The 20826-nt window shown below is 41.6% G+C and overlaps 1 protein-coding gene across 8 annotated transcripts in view; it reads right to left on the bottom strand.

Moving 5' to 3' along the window:
- CDYL (chromodomain Y like) overlaps positions 1-20826 on the bottom strand; it is a 229924-nt gene that overhangs the window by 62876 nt on the left and 146222 nt on the right. For 5 of the 8 annotated variants that reach the window (XM_025445348.2, XM_049106065.1, XM_025445351.2 and 2 more), the window contains one exon: positions 6652-7318. In XM_025445348.2, the coding sequence (XP_025301133.1) occupies positions 6652-7318 (667 nt within the window). Of the gene's footprint in view, positions 1-6651; positions 7319-10842; positions 10993-20826 lie in introns of those variants that run through there. The other 3 variants (XM_025445386.2, XM_049106066.1, XM_025445381.3) reach the window with 2 other exon arrangements.

Below are 20826 nucleotides of genomic sequence, written 5' to 3'. Positions count from 1 at the left end.
AAATTTGTAGCGTTTTTTAATTTATTTCCCATCTTGCTGTATAAAACCAAATTTAAAATAAAGCATGGTACAGGGGGGGGTCGTTGCTGCACTTTGGCGAGTAGCAGAGCCACGTGGGGGTCCTGGGAAACAGGTGGCTGGGCCCAGCAGACATTCCAATCCAGGAGGCGAGAGGGGGGCTTGGGCACGTGCATTTCTAACAGGCCCCCAGATGCCACTGCGGCACCTGCTCTTGGCATCAGGCTTTGAGAATTGCTGGTATAGGAAAAAATACCCAAGAGAGTGGAAACAAAAAGAGAAAACCAAACAATCCCAAAAGCTCTGAAACAGGTTCATTGGGTTACCCCTCCCCAAGTCCTAATCACCTCTGAACAACACCATCAGACCCTGGAAGTTAAGGGGGCGAGGGGGTCTCTGGCAGCAGCCCCTGGGCTGCTCCTGCTGGGATGTGTGTTGGCCAAGAGCTGGCTGGGCTTCTGTCCTAAATTTCTTAGGCCAGTGGAACTTGTTACTGTATTTAATTCATTTTTACATAAGATAAGAGATATGGTTACAAGAGGTGAGCTGAGGCCTCAAGGGAAACGATGTCTAATGCTCTGGAAAGGCTCTAAGTGAAAATAACTGTCAAGTCAGGTATAAGTGAGAAAATGGGAAAAATGAAAAAATCCCAGGACTGTGGACCCAAGACAATATAAGCACCGACGTTTCTGCTCCACGTCAATGAAATCCAAACTGGCAATAGTAGATGATGCATTATGGATGCACTTCCCATACAACTGAACTCCGATCAACAGATCCATTCCCAAGGAAAAGGGCTCGATTCACCAAACAAGTGGCAAATCAAAGTACTCCTTTATTTAAAGGCATGGGCTTTAAATCAATGGCAAAGAGCTGCATATTTTTAGCTTTTACAATGAAATGATTATGGTTTTATGTTCTCAAAGATTCCTGGAGGTGGCCAACTCTTGACACTAACAGATGGCTGGCTGCTGCTGGACAAGAGCATCTTCCGTAAGAACTTTGTGCCTAAAACACCACTAGATGCTTGAGTACAGGGAGTTCTGAGCCCACTGGGATCCCCTCAAGGAAGAAGGAACAACTGTGTCTGGCTACCACATCCTTCTGCCCGAAGTACCTAGTAAAATGTTTTGTGGGGTGGGGAGTTGCACATCTCAAAACTTTGCCTCAAAACTTTACTTGGTTCAATTTTAGCTTCTATAATCTGCATATGAATAAGGTTTTTTTTTCCCCCCCTGCAAAAAGCTTTATGAATAAGTAGGTTTGTACCTTGTGAGATAAGTGGAACTATCTACCATGGAATCCATTTACAAGAGGCTCCGGTAAATGTTGGTTTCCAAAGTCTTTTGTAATCAAACCCTCACTGACACGGTCAATTGACTACTTGTTAGGCACAGCTTCGACTGTCCTCTCTTGCCGTCTCCTGTTGAGGTCTGCTCAGTGGCTTCTGCGACTGGTCTCCTGATTTCTTAACTTTCCCTGGAGTTAATTCTAATCTCGGCATATAAATTGTAAATGGCCCTAGGGGACTGTGGGTCTCTTCTTTGGGTGGAGCTACTGATTTGGAACATCAGCTTCCCTGATAATGATAGAGAAGGGAGGTAGATCATCAGCTTCATATTCTTATTTGGGGGAATTTACACTCCAGCTCCTCAGAAGAAGCCAAATCTTCTGAACAAGTTCTCCTGGGAGCCTTTCTTGGATGGAAATGCTCATGGGATGAAAGACTTGTGGGTAAGTTAAGGTACTTCTTCACTTTCTTCCTGAATTTTCTGGCTTTTGACTTAATAGCAGCAACCCCATGCAGTAACACTGATTGGGTTTAGACCTTTTTTTTTTTTTTTTAAGTGTGTTAGCAGTGTTTTCTCAAATGTCATACTTTGTCAAACGAACAATTATATATATTTTTTTAAATCTTTTTTTTAATTTTTATTTATTTATGATAGTCACAGAGAGAGAGAGAGAGGCAGAGACATAGGCAGAGGGAGAAGCAGGCTCCATGCACCAGGAGCCTGACGTGGGATTTGATCCCGGGTCTCCAGGATCGCGCCCTGGGCCAAAGGCAGGCGCCAAACCGCTGCACCACCCAGGGATCCCCGAACAATTATATATTTGAATTCACAAAAGAATAAACTAACAATAAGACAGCTTTAAAAAACAATTGCTTCTTTTGTAGGATTAATTTGTTAGGCAATTAAAAGAGCAAGAAAATAGTATCATTAGCTTATTGATAAAGAACAGTAGAGGGGCAGCTCGAGTGGCTCAGTGGTTTAGCGTCGCCTGCAGCCCAGAGCCTGATTCTGGAGACCTGGGATCAAGTCCCACGTTGGGCTCCTTGCATGGAGCCTGCTTCTCCCTCTGCCTGTGTCTCTGCCTCTCTCTCTGTGTGTCTCATGAATACATAAATAAAATCTTAAAAAAAAAAAAAAAAAAGAACAGTAGAAAAAGAGACAGTGACATGGCCTAAACTTTAAAATTTTTCATATTTCTAAAAGGAAGCAATATAGTCATCTTTTAAATCTTTGTTTCATACTTAAAACAGTTACAAACCAAATATACATATGGTTATTCTGTAAAAGCAATCCTGTGTGTTAAAATTCTCCAGAAACATTTACTCTTTTGGTTAACAGATATTTAAATATCTGTTGTGTTTGGTGGCAAAAATATCCTTCATACACACGATTAATGCTTTGAATAAGATGACTCATTTCCCAGTGACTTCATGAGTATCTGCTTCAATTTTCATGAGTATCTGCTTCAATTAGTTTTAGAAAAACAAATCAGTTTTCTATGTAGCCCTAAAATTAATGTGGAAAGTAAAAACAAACAACTACTTTAAGAAATTATGAGTATGGACCAACAACCTGACACAGCTTCAGTACTGCTCTCAGAAAAGAAATGCCCTGAGGGCTAGTAATCGGTTTTCTAGAATGTTCCTGTACTTCTGCCCTCCATACCTTGTCATCTCAATAGCATTTCTTCCCTCACATTCAGTGTGACCCAGCTATAGGGATCACTACAAAGAACTCACTACAGCCCCTGTCTTCAGTGAGCACCCCTTCTATTGGAATCATTCCCTCCACAAACATTGGCAGAGCATCTACAACACACAGGTCCTCTCTGGACATGGTAGGATTTAGCACTGGCAAGATGCCATCCCTTCTTGGAACTTACTTTCCAGAGGAGAGAACAAAAGCATCTTTCTGTATACAAAGAAAAGGATGAGGAGAAGCAAAGGCTCTAATCCTCTGAAGCATCTGCCTGTAGACAGCCATATATTGTCTAAGACACCATTTGCTTTTGCTGTCATATTTTGTTCAGAAAGGAAACCCCAATGGGAGGCTCCAGAGGGAAGAAGATGGTTCTTTCCCCCTCTTCATCTGAAGCCTGATTTGATAGATCATGGCCATGTCACTTATCACTGTCCTAAAAACCTTCCCCAGTGGCTTCTATTCTTCCTTTCATCTAAGTGGAGAGTGTATTCTCAACAGCATATAGGACTCCCAGCCAGGAGAAGAAGGAGGTCACAAGGGCCTTGCAAATACAGTGTTACTCTCACCCCAACCAATCTAACTCCACAGAGCAAGATAAAATAATTTAAGATTTTATGCTCACATATCTCTGGTGGTTTTAACCAAAGCCACCTTTATAGGGACATTTAAAAATAGTTCAAAATGGGAAGAGTAATGAAAAAGGAAGGCACTAATTCCTTCTTTAAACAGAAGTCACTATCCTTTTATAGGAAACTGAAGGCTTTGCAGAGGAAAGCCAAGCCTGTGTAAGTGTGCTCAAGAGAAGTATGGGAACTTTAGGGTCAAAGAAGTTCCAAAAATCAAGCCCCACATGTCCCATAGAAGCTGCACGGACATACCACCTCTGTGGACATGGGGAACCACAGGTCTTCTGAAGCCCTTCGTGTCCTCTTACTTCCCAAAAATACTGTCCTAGAAGCGTGACCTTCTAGAGTAAGGATTAGCAAACTTTTCTGTGAAGAGCCAGACTGAAAGAACTCTTTCAGCTTTGCAGGCTATACAGCCTCTGTCATAATGATTCAACACTGTTGAGAGTTTAATGAGAAAGCAGCCACAGACCATGAGTGAATGAATGAATGTGTCTGGGTTCCAATCAAACTTTATTTATGCAGGGGACCCTGGGTAGCTCAGTAGGTTAAGTGTCTGACTCTTGATTTATGCTCAGGTCATGATCTCAGGGCTGCGGGATGGAAACCTGTGTTGGGCTCCGTGCTAGGCATGGAGCCTGCTTGAGATTCTCTCTCCTTTTGCCCTTCCCCCCAATCTCTCTACCTCTCTCTCTCTCTCTCTCCAAAACTAAAGAAAAAACAATCTTTCTCTCTCTCTCCCCTTCTCTAAAAACCAAAGCAACCACCCCCTACACACACAAACATGGACACAGAAATTTGGATTTCTTATATTTTCAATATGTCATTAAATACTATTCCTCTTGATTTTTTTCAAGCATTAGAAAACATCAAAACCATTTTTGGCTTGCAAGCCATACACTACAGATGATGTAGGTAGGTTTAGCCAATGGGCCGGTTTGCCAACACCTGCCCCAGAGTCAGCAGATGCCTAGCCCTTACCTGCTGCACCACAGCCCAGGGGAGTGCCCAGCCCTGAATAATTAATCAAGAAGTAAATGCTCCTTGTCTAGTGAAGGTAGCAAGCAAAGGTGAGAACATGGGAGTAGGAAGAAAGAAACGTGTTCTGACTCCATCTCTGCCTTCAGTTCTCTCTGAACATCAGTCTCTGTGGACTTGAGTTCCCGCTCCATGAAACAGAGCATACGGTTAGATGGCTGATAAAGTCTCTTCTGCTCTGAACCTCTATAATCCTTCATTTACGACAAGTTAAAAGAAAACCGTATCTATGAGCAGGCCAACAATTCGGGAAGTCAACTAGGTAAACAAGCTCACACAAGTCCCAAGTAAGGCTGAAACTTTTAGAGTGGAAGAAAAGCAGCATTTGGGGTAAAGCGTGTTATCTGAAAGACACTAGCCAGATGGCAATTTACTGTCCAAAGGGATGCCCCAGATTTCTGGATCCATCCATTCTTCACTACCACACAAAGGTCTAAGCCAAAACTCACTGATACACCACAGTGAGTTGGGTTGGGCAGCATCTCAGGTAAACATTTCTCCTTTAGGGAAACAGCTCCTCCCCTCCAAACCAACACCATTTTATTTTATCTTACTCTACTAAGGGTGAGTTACAGAAACACAGAGAAAGATACAATTACAATACTGCAATACACAGGACGTGGACAGCATATGAGGCCAAAGGACACAGAGCCAGAAGGCAGAGGGGCAGTCCCACAGGTGACCGAGGAGCAGGGGAGACGTGACGCTTCTGGCAGAGAACGGCAGGAGTGCTGACATAGAGGCAGCTGAGAGAGGTGAGGGCCAAGCAGAGACCTAGGAGCACACCTGTTAACTAAAGCAATGGTGGCATGATCAGACTGGTGACGGGGGGGGGGCTCCTCCCGTCCAACAACTATAGTAAATGGCCAGGAACCATCAAGAGGCAGGAATCAGGGAGACCAATGTGAAAGCTATGGCAGGTAAGAAATGATCAGGGCCTAAAGTGAGGCAAAGCTAGCTAGTTTCTCTATATTAAAGAAACCCATAACAGAATTCTATAAAAATCAGTGGCCAGCCAAGACATGGGGACAGTAAAGCTAATCCCAGCTGGGCAGTCTTTGGAGCTGGGTCATAAAACAACCAACTAAGCTGCAGAATCCAGGAGCAGGAGCAGAAAATACCATCCCTGCTGAGTGGACTCCTGTTCTGAAAAAAGGACACTGTGATCTGAACAGATGATAGATTACAGAGAAGCAAATGAAAAGTTCTATTAGGTGAATGGTACCTTCACTTGAAAGGCATTTCTGGTTATTTAAAGGGGTTGGCCAAATAAGGCTCATGACTTCTAACCTATACTGGTCACACTTAGAAAATTCAGACTCCGTGTCTAAGATGTATAAAGGTTCTCGAAGAAACCTGCTAGGAAGCTAAATACCAAGCGTGGTGCGCCTGGGGGGCCCAGTCAGTTAAGGGTGTGCCTTCGGCTCAGGTCATGATCCGGGGTCCTGGGATGGAGCCCCACGTCGGGCTCCCTGCTACCCTCCCTTCCATCGGATTCCGCTTCTCCCTCTCCCTGCTTGTGCTCTCACTTGCTCTCTCTCAAAGAAATAAATAAAATCTTAAAAAAGAAAAGAAAAGAAAAGAGAAAAGAAGAGAAAAAAAAAGAAGAGAAAAAAAAAAGAAAAGAAAAGAAAAGAAAAAGAAAAGAAAAGAAAAGAAAGAGAAGAAAAGAAAAAAGAAAACAGAAAAATCCCAAGCGTAACCGATTTAGAGTGAGGAGACACTGTTCAAAGCAGGCTGATGCGGCGGGACAGTTTGCGGACACGAGTCAACAGAGACAGCTAGCGCTGACTTAGGAGAGAAATGGCAAAGTCTTCAAGGAAAGGCAGAGGCTGTACCAGCTCGGAGCTTCTAGAGCAGGCCCAACGCGGCAGCAGGGGTGCCAGTGCACCTTGAGGACATCGCCGGCACGTGGAGCCACGGCCCGTGGCCACGGATGGGGACGCTGCCGCTGAGCAGCTCACCTGGACACTCACCTTTTCCGTTGACAGCTAATCCCGTGGCCATGGCTGCAGTCACGGGCCCAGACACCTGAGGCACTAATGAGTGTATCCGGGGCCTGCTCCCCATCCTAGCTCGCTCTGCACCAGGGCCCAATAAAGCTCCGACTGGCTTTTCGGCTGCCACTTCGGGGGCCACCGTGTCCTCCTGACCCTGTTCGACGGGGTCCAGTTTCTCGGGGCTCTCACTCTGAAAGCCGTCCACTGCGGTCCTGCTCTTAATGGGGCTCTTAGGCACAAGGATCTTTATACCTGATTTTGCTAGGTCCATGTTCTTCCGGGTTGAGAGAGATGGAGCTGTGTTTTTCCTGAACTTCTGGCTGGCAGCAAATAACTGACTGTTTTTGGACTCGTGGTCTTTGCCGATCACAAGCGATTTAGGAGAGGTCTTGGAAAAGTTGCTGTTGGTGGATCTGGAGATCTGTTTCCTGGCATTGTTTGGGGATGTCCTGTTTGTTCTGGTTAGTGTGCTCTCTCTCTGCTTTTCGGTGTGGCGTCTGTTGAAGTCGTGAATGTACTCCTCACAGTTCACAAGGTGCTGTTCTGGTTCCCAGGTGTCGTCCTCACTGTCATAGCCCTTCCACCGAACCAGATATTCGGTCTTCCCTTTTTTGTTTTTCCTTTTGTCAACGATCCTTTCAACCTGTTCATACACAGAAAAGAAAGAGGTGTCAACGTATTGTCTGGAAAAAAAGAGGCAAGTTTCATAAAGAAGCATCAAAAATAATAAAAACCGCAACAGGTACGGAGAATGACCTCTCTCCTCAGCCGAATCATCTGAAAAGAGAACAGGAACGGAACACTGGGGATTTTAGCAATTTCTGTGAAATTAAGTCAGACGAAATGCTAAAATTTTATGCCCAGATCACATGGATGCACACTGGGGAGCTTACTTTCCTGTGCTTCAAAGGGGGCTCTGTTTTTACCTCCGCCCCTGACCACCCTGAGTTGGTTCTCAGTTCCAGCTGGAACAGACTAGTCATCTACAGTCTTCTGCGTGGTCATGCTTAGGGTACCAACGGCAGGTCCTCAAGCACCAGCTTGGCTGAGGTAAACAGCTATGCAGGGCTCGGAGTCTTCTGAGGTGTGCAACTGGCTCACTGAAGGAACATGGTCAGTATTGCAAGTATTATTTACTCGGTTAAAGCCGAGAGAGGTCCATAGAATTCATGATGTTGTATCAATAACAAAATGGCAAGTTATTCACCTCCAAATCTTGGTTTGAACTAATTTTGGGCTAATGTCTTTAAAGAAGATGCTGCTAATCTTTGAATTTGGTGATCAGTACATCCAGTGGCTAATTTATGAATTTACACAAATTTACGAATTTGTCATGAAAGATAGTTATAACTGCGACAAATTCTAGTACCTTCACGTTCTTAAGTGTAAATGGGAGATATCTGATGACTCAAGTGAACAAAATATATTTGACCTAATATTCGGCGTGTAGTTGGGAAAATGCTTAGAATCTACTGGAACCTCTCTATAGTTAACGTAAACACGATCAGCCTGCTTCCCCTGCGGCAGCGTGCACCTCTCTGTACCTTATAGGGAGAGGCCCACAGCCATAGAGCAGCTCTTTAATTAAGGATGCAAAGTCAAAGTCCATCAATTACCAAGAACATCAATAAATTTCTGGCAAAGCTACAGGTCAGGTAGGATGACATAATGGTATGCCTAGTTCTCCAACAGTCCAAAGTAACAGAGGCTAATTTGGAATACAACAATAGACACTTTTGGAGAAAGAGAGAATACCTTACCCCATCATTTTCCCTTTTCAAAATCCACCCCCTTAAACAAACAAACAAACAAACAAACAAACAAACAAAAAACCAAAAACAACTCTCCAATATGTCTAGCTGGGATATAGGGAATTAAAGCCCTTAACTATAGAAAAGCCTAAAGTAAATATACATTATGGCTTCTGTGCAAAAAGGTAAAGAAAGGACTTGTATCAGTAGGTGGCAGGTTTCATGCCTAACAGATCTCTACAGAGATAACTAATAATCTTTCTAGATTATTAACTAACAACTAACGTTGGATCTGCATATGTAAGTCCACACAGTCCATAATGTGGCACTGAAAGCTTTGATAGTGATTTTTCTCCCTGCTCCTTTGCTTGTGAAAAATTACATATAAAGACTTATTTCTAGAAAATTCCATGTGAATCAATTTTACAGCAGAAATAGTTTAGAAGTGTTAAAGACAAGGAGTAAAGGGATGATCTCTCAAGAGAAAGCTGCATTGTAATCTTATTTTTTTTCTACCTCAATTTCCATTCCAGAAGCATGAGGTACAGTTGATCCTTGAACTACATGGGAGGTAGGGGCACCGACCCCCACCTCAAGGCAGTAAACAAAAAATAAATCTGCATATAACTTTTGACTCCTCTCAAAACAACTAATAATAGCTTACTACTGACTGGAAGCGTTACCGATGATAACATACACAATTGATTAACACATATTTTGTACATACTGACATACTGTATTCTTATGATAAAGTAAGGTAGAGAAAAGAAAATGTTACTAAGAAAGTCTTAAGTATGAGAAGATACATTTAGAGTACTGCACTGTATTTATCAGAAAAAATCTGCTACAAGAGGACTCATGTAGTTCAAACCTATGTTGTCCAAGAGTCAACTAAACCACACTTTCCGTCTTCCATTTTCTTAAAGCTGAAGGGGAATCTAGTAAAGTGAGATGAGATTCTTGCTCCTCCTCTCCTCGTATCACTGGTGTTTTCCTCTAGGGCCAGAACCCATGGGAACCTTCACTTGGCAGCCCCCCACCAGGCCTGTCCCTCTCTGTCAGAGCTGTGGTGGTGCATATGCTGTGTTTCATGTATACTCAGTGGCCAGACTTTGTGTAGACATGGGAGGCGGGCAGAAATGGGGGACACATTAGATTGGGGGTTGGCAAACTTTAGGGACACATGAGCCATATGGGCTCCCAACCACTGAACTCTGGTCACTGCAGCACAAAAACAGCCACAAACAACATGTAAATGACAAGACACTAAAAACAACACAGTTCTATTCATGGACCCTAAAATTAGTTTTATAAATCTACTTATATCATGAGATATTAAGCTTTTGATTGTTTCTCAAGTATTGAAAAAGGTAAACACCATTCTTTGAGCTAACCTGTAGGCCACAGTTTGCCGACCCCCGCAGGAGACTGTGAGGAAGCAACTGGACATATGACATTCAGGTTGCAGACTTGCTGTCCTACTAATTCTCATGGGGAACATGGTTTGCAAACTAACAAGACACATATGGCGGATAAGGAGCCAGCAACCATACCTTTCAAGTGGCAGGTCTACAAAAGTCACTCCGGGCACTAGACGCAGAGTAGGGTTTAAGGCCAATGACCACAGTCCTCTGATACCAACCTCAGACTAAACTGGGTACATGACACCCTCTCTCCACCAGCCAAGGACACACGTTCTTCTTCCCCCTTTGAAAGCTTAAAGGTAAAGTCCTGTTGATTCCTGGGGCTAAAATAAATTAGTTTCCCACAAAAAGGCATCACCCGATTCAAAAAAATTTTACTGTAATAATAAGACTAAAATTATTTCCAGAGCACTTTTATGGTGCTAAGGGAGGAAAACCTTGATCATAAGAGAAACACGTGAATAAATCTTCCGTCAGGTTTTCAGTCCCTTCCCCTGGAATTCTTCCTCTCCCTGCTAACATCGCTGTTTCTACAAACTAGTGTCAGTGAACAGTCTTTTTAAAGTATATCCACGGGTATCGCCCTTTGGTTATAGAATCTCAATGCAAAGAATTTTATAAAAAACAAACTTCAGAAATATAGAACTGCAGACAAGTTCTCCTAAGATTCTTAAAAGCCAAGACAAAATGAAGAAAGGAAGGCACGAAAATCTCATCCAAATTACCTAGATGTTCTGCTATGTTACCCACAATCAGATGTATAGTAAAATTCTGGCGAATCCAAATCACAACAGCCTTGACTACAGGTGGCAAACACAGTAAGCTGATCAAAGTTCTTTTAGTTGGGATTTCCTTCTAAAACTCAACCTAAAAAGCCAAGATGTGACACAAGTCAAACAAGGCTTTCCTTAACATTACAAAGTCCTCTGATGTTTGTGGAGCAGTGAAATTAGTCAAAAGATAATTCCAAACACCTAATCCGCCTCACTTACCTCAGAGCACATCCTGGTATCTGTGGCTCTGGGAATGTGCTGAAACGTGCCACAGAGCGGCAGAAGCCAGGACAGGATGGACAAAGGTTCCTTAACACAGAAACAAAAACCCACAGAGAAGCCCAAACTGGGTAAAGAGCTCAGGAAGAGCTGGAAGAAAGATTAACTCTGCAATTGTTACAATTAAATGCCAAACAGCCTAGAAATTGTATCAGGGCAAGGCTTGCAAATATATCAGCTTATAAGAAAAGACCAAAGTTGCAAAAAACTCACAGTAGGAAAAGTTTGGCACATTGTATCATCATCGATAACCTTGTCAGCTAGATGCTGCTTGCTAATACTTGCTGTGATTCCTCCCAGCCAGAACAGTGGGAGCCGGCTGCCAAGATAACTTTGAAACCACAAGAAAGGCTGAAAGCTTTTTCTCAGATTTGGGTCTTACACCAATGGCTGGAACATTTGGGACCAGAGAGCATTGCTATGGAAAAAATGAATAAACAAAACCCCTGCTTTTATCAAAGAATTCTAGTGGATCTGTAGAAAGCAACAGCTCTTTATATAAAGAAGATGTGTTTCACCAGCCATTTAAAAGTTGTGTTTACTATTAAGAACAGGAAAAGTTGCCTGAATTACTAGGAACATTTGTTAACTATTAAAAACACAGGCAGACAGTTCCCTTGCAAGAAGTAAAGGAATAATATAGACATAGGTATTTGACAACAATGTAAAGAAACCAAAAGCCGGTAGAAATGGGGTCGGGGTGGGGGGTGGGGGAAGTGGACCCTTCAAACAAGGAAGCTCAAAGGCTTCTGCACTCCCCAATCTGCAGCTGGGAGGACTCATGCAGAGTGCAGTCTTCCAGGCCTCGGGAGTCAGAAGGCAGAGTCAGGAGTTGAGAGAGTGCTAGAAATCCAGTGGAGGTCTGACAGGAGGGCCCCACAGAAGGAGGAGCCCCCTGAAACAACATTACAAACCCTCTCAAATTTCAGGCAGACTCCTCAACTACAATAGACTGGTGGAAAACAACAATTGGTGTGTTGGGGGCACCCAGGTCCACCTCCAGGTTTGAGGATTCACTAGGAGGACTCACAGGACTTGGCATACAGTCTCACTCGTGGCTATGATTTAACACAGTGCAAGGACACTCAGCAAGATGAGCCAAGGGAAAAACATGTGGGAGAAAGTCCGAGGGAAACTGAGCACAAGCTTGCAAGGGTCCTTTCCCGGGGGAGTCACACAGGATGTGCTTCATTCCTCCAGCAACAAGTTGTCACCAACACATGGAAAATGCTGTGTATCAGAGCTCATTAAATACTTCCTGCCTAGGAGTTTTTATTGGGGGCTGGCCACAGAGGCATCCTCTGCCTAGCATGTATCAAAATTCCAGAATCTTGGGAGGAAAGCAGGTGTTCAGCATGAATCATACCAATGGACATCATAGTCAAACCTAAACAAACCAAGATAAGGGTAACGTCAACTAGCCAGCGGGTAGAGGATGGGAGAAGACTTATAGACGGGGCCAAAACAATGGGGGACAGGAGACAAAGGAAACATATTTAAAGCACTGAAGGAAGGACCTGTCAACTCAGAATTCTTTATTAAAAAGAAAAAAAAGCTTCAAAAGCAAAGGTGGAGTTCCAATTCAGGGATGGCGGTAAAAATAAGGAGCTCTATAAACACATTCCTCAATCAAATAAGCAAAGCTGGTAAAAACTATTACCAAAAAAAAAAAAAAAATATCACAAAACCCTAAAGTCTCTGGAAATTGTCCTAAGGCCATAGAGCAAACGAAGGAACATTTATTCAAGAAAGTCTGTTAACACTCAATAAGAACAGAGAGTTTATGATATCTGAGCCAAGACCTACTTCTTTCCCCACCCACCCTCAGTTCATTCAGTATGACAGAAGCTCATTCTGAGTAAAGCCAAGAATACAGGCTCGCTCTCCCCTCTCTCAGCTCCCAATCAAAGCTCATCAAATGTCGCCAGGAGAGACAGGCTACCAACATTTCTAAGCTTCCACTCAGAGTAGAAGAGGTAAAAACCACTGATTAGTATGGCTGAGAGATCAGGGGCTCATTTCCTCTAGCTGACCTCTATTCATAAGGAGGTTCTATCCCAGGGGGACAGGGCAAAAATATTGGGGACTGTGACCAATTCTGCCCTGAGTCATTCCTAGGGGAGAGGTTTTATGTTGGCAGAGGCAAGGCAGAGAATTATCAAAGGCTACCAGTCCACTCAGCACCCAGACTAGTGGTTCAGACGGTTTGCCCTGGGGGAGAGGTAATCCATAAGAAAAGAAAACTGTTCCCCCTCCAAATAACTGACTTTGTTTGAGACAGAGTAGGGGTTAAGTTTAAACCTAAGGATGCTCTTGAAAATGATAATGAAGACAACAAACTAAACCCTAACTCATCTAGTCACCAGGAAAGCCAGCTAAGAGCCCTCCTAGGATAAGAACAAACCTCAGACTGGTCTCAGAACTACCTTTATCCAAATTTACCTGGATCAGACTGCTGAGCAATTAATGCACCAGACATTGTAAAAAAACAAAAAAAACAAAAAACAAAAAACAAAACAAGAGAGTGGTCAACCAGTCATCAGTGGAGTCTTAACAGGCTAGGTGTAATACCAAATAAAGTTAGCAGCTTACAGGACCAGGGAAGGAGAGAGCCAAAGAGAGCTCTATGAAATCACTATTATTCCAGGACTGTTCAAGACTGTGCCCACTGAGGAGTCCATGGAAGTCTTCGTAGAGTAGGGTAATAGATTTCACTAAAATAATATAGTCGGTCACAAAACAAACCACCAAGCAAATAACAACAAATGGCCCACACATCAGGGGGAAAGCAGGCAACAGGAACTGCTGGTGAAAGGGAGAGATACCAGGTACAGCAAACAAAGACTTCAAATAAGGACACCATGCTTAGAGAAGTAAAGTATGAAGACAGTATCACCTTAAACAAAGAATATTGTTAATGAGCTAGAAATGCAAAAAAAGAACCAAAGGCAAATTCATGTACAATGACTAAAATAAAAAAACTTTTTTTTCCTTTTTTCTTTTCTTTTTTTAAAAGGCAGGGGGCTGGGGCAGAGGGAGAGAGAGAATCTTAAGCAGGCTTCCATGACTTGAGCTGAAACCAAGGGTCAGACGCTCAACCAACTGAGCCACCCAGGCATCCCGAAAAGGAAAAACTTTTTAATTATGGGTGCTCGACAGACCTGAATTGGCAGAAGAATCAATCGACTTGAAAAAAAAAGATGGATGGAAATTATGCAAAGAAGAATACAGAACAAACAAAATAAACGGAACCAAAAAGAGACATGCATCTGCACACCAACATATGTGCTAATGGGGAGCACGAGGAGAGGAAGGAGCAGAAAAGTGTTCGAAAAAAATGGGTGACAACATCCCAAGTTTAGGATAAATGCAGAGATCTAGAAATACATGTTATAGTCAAAATACTGAAAGTCAGGGCAAAGAGAAAACCTAGAAGCAGCAGGAGGGATACAACTGCTCAGTTACAAGGGAATTCTAATAAGGTTAATAGCTAACTTCTTATCAGAAATCATGGAGGAAAGAGGCAGTGGGACAACATTCAAGGTACTACACGAAAACAACGCCAGCTAAGAATCTGATTCAATCCAGCAATGCTATCCTTCAGAAATGAAAACAGAAAAGGGGGGACACCTGGGTGGTTCAGCGGTTGAGCATCTGCCTTCAGCTCAGGTCATGATCCTGGAGTCCCAGGAATGAGTCCCACATCAGACTCCCTACAGGGAACCTGCTTCTCCCTCTGCCTCTGCCTCTCTCTGTGTGTCTCTCTTGAATAAAAAAACAAAAAACAAAAAACCAAAAAAACAGAAAAGTTTTTCTGTGTGGTTCCAACTGTACAACAATTCTGGAAAAGGTAAAACTGTAGAGACTGTAAAAAGGTCAGTTAGTGTGGACAGAGGAACGAACAGGTGAAACCAGAAGAGTTTTACAGCAGTGAAATTATTCTCTATGATCCTAGAATGGTAGATAAATGTCATTACAGATTTATCAAAACCCAGTGCATGTACAAGGCCAAGAGTGAACCCTAACGTAAACTGTAGACTGGGTGTGATATGGCTGGTCAGTGCAGGTTCATTGACTGTGACAATGGCACCACTCTGGTCAGGGATGACCATGACGTGGGGCAGACCCGTTCATGTGTAGGGGCAGGAAGTATATGGGAACAGTCTGTTCTTTCTGCTCAATTTTGCCGTGAATCTTAAAACTGCTCTAAAATAAAAGTCTACAAACCACTTCCTCACCCAAAATGAAAACAAAATAAAGATACTCCCAGATAAATAAAAATAAAATTTGTTGTTAGCAGACCTGCTTTGCAAAAAATACCCATGGAAGTTTTTCAGGCTGTAAACAGATATAAGCCAGAATTCACACACAAAAGCCCAATAAGGACCGGTAGAGATAATTATGTAATTCTTAAAGTTCAAAATGCCCATTTTTCTGCCTTCTTCTTACATAAAGAGCAACTCTATAAAACAACACATATACAGTTGCACTGCTAGATCTACAACATACAGAAATATGTAATTGTTACAAGCATATCTAGTGAGAGCCAAAAAATACACAAAGCTAAGATTGACAGAAGAGTAAGAAGAGAAATGACAATTCAACAGTAAGAGTTGGAGACTTCAACTCCCACATTCAGTAATGGGCAAAATACACAGAAGATCAACAAGGTAACAGAAGTCCAGAACAACACCCAGCAGACATCCAGGGAACACTCTGCTCAACAACAGCACAATGTAATTCCTTTAAGCACACATGGAACATTCCCCAGCAGGGACCATATGCCAGCCCAGAACATGAGCCTCAATAAATCTGAAGATTGAAGTCATACAAAGTCTTATCGCCAATAAAATGGAGTGAAAATGAAAATTAACAGAAAAATTTGAGAAACTTACTAATGTGGGACAAGGAAGAAATCACAAGGGAAATTAGAAAGTCCCTCAAGATAAGTAATACAAAAACACAACACACAGTAATGAGAGGGAAATTTATAGTTGCATATGCCTACATTGAAAAAGAAGAATTTTTTTTTAAAAGATTTTATTTCTTTATTCATGAGACACACAGAGAGAGAGAGAGAGAGAGAGAGAGAGAGGAAGAGACACAGGCAGAGGGAGAACCAGGCTCCATACAGGGAGCCCAATGTGGGACTTGATTCCAGGTCTCCAGGATCACACCCTGGGCTGAAGGTGGCACTAAACCGCTGAGTCACCCGGGCTGCCCAAAAAAGAATTTTTTAAAAAGGATTTTATTTATTTATTCATGAGAGAGAGAGAGACATAGGCAGAGAGAGAAACAGGTTTCCTGGGGCAGCCTGATCCGGGACTAGACCCCAGGACCCCGGGATCATGACCTGAGCCAAAAGCAGATGCTCAACCAGTGAGCCACCCAGGTGTCCCAAGAAGAAAAATTTAAAATCAATAACCTAACCATCCACCTTAAGACACTGGAAAGGGCATCTGGGTGGCTCAGTCAGTTAAGCGTCAGACTCTTGATTTTTGGCTCAGGTCTCAGGTCCTGGGACTGACTGAGGCAGGCATCATTTCCATGCTCAGCACAGAATCTGTTTGTCCCTCTCCCTCTGTCCCTCCCCATCATGATGGATGGATGGATGGATGGATGGATGGATGGATGGATGGATGGAGAAAGAAAAGAAAAAAGAAAAGAAAAGAAAAGAAAAGAAAAGAAAAGAAAAGAAAAGAAAAGAAAAGAAAAGAAAAGAAATAAAATAAAATAGAAAAGAAAAGAAAAAAGAAAAGAAAAGAAAAGAAAAGAAAAAGAAAGAAAAGATAGACACTGGAAAAAGAGCAAACTAAAGCCAAAGCATGCAAAAAGAAGTAAATAATAAAATTAGAGTAGACATTCATGGAACAAAGAATAAGAAAGCAATATAAAAAAATCAACACAACTAGTTTCCTTGAAAAGATCAACAAATTTACTGAACTTGTTAGGCTAATCAAGAAAAAAGAGAACACTCCAATTATTAAAATGAAAAAGGTAACTACCAAAAGCAGAGAAATAAAAAGAATTCTAATACCGTGAACACCAATTTGGATAACTTACATGAAACGAATAAATTCCAGGAAAGACAGAGACTCATGAAGCAGACTTAAAAAATCTAAATAGACCTATAACAAAAAGATCGAATGTGTAAAAAAACCAAACCAAACCAAAACACAAAACCAACAACAAAAACAAAATGAAACAAAAACTTCCCACAAAGAAAAAGCGCAGGAGGACCAGATTGCTTTTCTGGTGAATTCTACCAAATTTTTAAAGGAAAGATTAAGACCAACTCTTTGAATAATTAGAAGAGAGAACACTTCACAACTCATTCTATGAGGCCAGTATTACCTTGATAACAAAGCCAAGACATAATAAGAAACTAGAGATCAGTATCTTTTACAAATTTAGACACAGAAATCCTCAGCAAAATATGAGCAGTTGAATCCAGCAATATGTAAAAAAAAAAAATCATCATGGTCAGGAAGGATTTATCCCAGGAATTCAAGGTTGACTTAACATCTGAAAACCAATTCATTAATTTAATTTGCTATACATTAATAGGATAAAGAGAAAAAAAAATCACATCTCATTTCAACAGATGAAGAACAAGCACTTGAGAAAATTTAATAGCACTTCACGATAAATTAGAAATAGAAACAGAAGTTTCCTTAACCTGATAAAGGCATCTACAAAAACCATAGAACTAACATCACACACAATGGTGGAAGATTGAATGCTTTCCCCCCTAAGATCAGGAAGACAAGGATGTGTATGTACTCTTGCCATATCTACACGACAATTATACTAGAGCTCTTGCTGGATAATTAGGCAAGAAATAAAAAAGCATCCACACTGAAAAGGAAGAAGTAAAATTATCTCTACTTGCAAATGACATGATACAGAAAAATGGTAAGGAGTCCAATAAAAACTATTAAAACAAACAAGTTCAGCGAGATCGTAGAATACAAAACTAAATTGTATACCAGTATACTGAATTCATTGTATATAGTAGCAATGATCAAACCAAATACGAAATAAAGAAAACAGGTCCATTCAAAATAGCATCAAAAGGAAAAAATACTTAGGGATAAATTCAGCAAAAAAAGGTACTAATCTGTTACATGGAAACATTTAATTTATAAAACATTGTTGAAACAAATTAAAGACCTAATGAAATGGGAAGAAACTGCATGTTCATGGATCAGGATACGTAACAATATTACTATTATTGTATTTCCCAAATTAACCTAAACATTCAATGTAATCCCTAGTAAAATTCCAGATGACTTCTTTGGAGAAAGTGGCACGCTAATCCTAAAATCTTTATGGAATTGCAAGGGACTATATAGCTCTTCAAAAGGAAGAACAATAATCTTAAAAAAAAAAAGTTAGACTCACACTTCTATAGGTCAAAAATTACTACAAATCTATAGTAATTAAAATAGTGTGAAACTGGCATACAGACAGGTATAGAGACCAATGGGATAGAAAAGAGAGCCCAGGGGAGCCTGGGTGACTCAGTTGGTTAAGCGTCTGCCTTCGGCTCAGGTCATGATCTCAGGGTCCTGGGATCTGAGCCCCACATCAGGCTCCCTGCTCAGCGGGGAGTCTCTTTCTCCCTCTCTCTGCTTCCCATTCGTTCTCTCTCTCTCTCCCAAATAAATAAATGAAATCTTAAAAAAAGAGAAAGAGAAAGAGAGAGCGAGAGCCCAGAAATAAGCCCTTGTGTAATGGTTTTGTATAAGTCAAATGGTTTCTACAAAGGTGCCAAGACCGTTCAATGGGGGAAAGAACAGTCCTTGACAAATAATGCTGGCACAGCTAGATATCCCCATGCAAAAGATCAAGTTGGACTCTTACCTCATACCATATGCAAAATTTAACTCAAATGGATCGAAGATTTATTTGTAAGAGTTAAAATTATTAAACTGGATCAGTCAATGATTTCTTAGACATGACACCAAAAGCAAAAGCAACAAAAGAATAAACTGGACATCAAAATGAAACACTTCTGTGCTTCAAAGGACCCCATCAAGAAAGTGAAAAGACAACGCACAAAATAGGACAGAGTTTTTGCAAATTATAACTGGTAAGAGACCTATATTGATACAAAAGGTCTTACACCTCAATAATAAAAAGATAAGCCAGTTTAACAATGACAAAGGATCTGAATAGAGATTTCTCCAAAGAGGATGTACAAATGGGCAGCAGGCACACGAAAAGATGTTCAGCATCATTAGCCAGCAGGGAAACGTGTATCATAACCACAAGGAGACACCACTTCATACTCAATTAGGATGGCTATATAAAAAAGACAAGTGTTGGCAAGTATGTAGAGGAAATGAACCTTATATGCTGCTTGTGGGAATGTAAAATGGGGCAGTCATTTTGTAAAAACAATCTGTCAGATTCCCCCAAAAGTTTTTTTTTTAAAAAAGATTTTATTTATTTATTCATGAGACACACATAGAGAGAGGCAGAGACATAGGCAGAGGGAGAAGCAGACTCCATGCAGGGAGCCCAATGCGGAACTCGATCCCGGGACTCTAGGATCACGCCCTGGGAGGAAGGCAGGCACTAAACCACCGAGCCACCCAGGCACCCCAGATCCCCCAAAAGTTAAATATACAGTTACCATATGACCTAGCGATTTCACTTTTAGGTATCCACCCAAGAGAAAGGAAACTTCTGTCCCCAGCAAAACTTGTATATAAATGTTTATAGCAGCATTATTTGTTAATAGTAAACAGGTACAAACAACCCAAAAGTCCATTAACTGAAGACTAGATAAACCAAATAATACATATGTGTCTACATGAGGGATTAATATTCAGCTGTAAAAAGAAATGAAGTACTTGTCACATACTACAATATGGATAAACCCTGAAAATATTAGGCCAAGTAAAAGAAGCCAGTCACAAGAGGCCATAAATTATATGATTTCATTTCTAAGAAATGTCCAGAACAGGTGATTTTAGAGACAGACAACAAATTAGTGGCTGCTTAGGGCTGGAATGGGGGGCAATGGTGGGGAGAGAAGGCCATGCAGGTGGGCGTATAAGCAGGTGACAGCTAGTGGATATGGGTTTCTTTCTGAAGTGATGAAAATGGTCTAAAATGGACTGTGGTGATGGATGCAACACTGTATAAACCACAGCCAATGAAATGTACAATTTTTTAAAAAAGATTTTATTTATTCATGAGACACACAGAGAGAGAGAGAGAGAGAGAGAAAGAGAGGCAAAGACACAGGCAAAGAGAGAAGCAGGCTCCACGCAGGGAGCCCAACGTGGGACTCGATCCCAGGTCTCCAGGACCACGCCCTGGGCCGAAGGCTGTGCTAAACCTCTGAGCCACCCAGGCTGCCCTGAACTGTACAATTTAAATGGGTGAACTGTTTAGAAGGTGAATTAATCTCATAAAAGCTGTTTAAAGAAAATATTATTTTCAGAGAAAGCAGAGTTGGAAGAATTTTTTGCAACAGACCTCCAATAACTAAGAATTTTTACTGAAATTTTACCTATTTACAATCTGCTGAGTCAGCTTTTGACATTTTCATGGATGCTCTAATGCTTCTCATCAGAGAAGAAATACTCTATTACTGAGAGAGCAAGAGCAATAGCAATTGTCAGAGTATCAGCATTTGGTGGTGCCAGTCATCTGAGCCCCAGTTCCTACAGGGCAATAGAAAGAGGGCCAGGTGACAGCTGCTCATCCAGTAGGCAGGCAAGACAGGAGCGTAACTCTCAGCCTGGGAAACCAAAATCTTTCAACGGTCAGTTAGGATGCCTACCCTTCCTTGATCATCCAAAGCTGTCAGCAAATCTACCCTAAGGTCTGAAAGGAGCCACTGTGTCTCCAAGACTGTTTGCTATACCAATATTATTGAAAAGGGTCTGGGACAAACTCGCAGTCTCT

The sequence above is a fragment of the Canis lupus genome, chromosome 35 (genome assembly GCF_003254725.2).
Source record: "Canis lupus dingo isolate Sandy chromosome 35, ASM325472v2, whole genome shotgun sequence".
Lineage (NCBI taxonomy): Eukaryota > Metazoa > Chordata > Mammalia > Carnivora > Canidae > Canis > Canis lupus.
The sequence above is the reverse complement of the archived record's forward strand: the minus strand, read 5'-3'. Positions and strand labels throughout refer to the sequence as shown.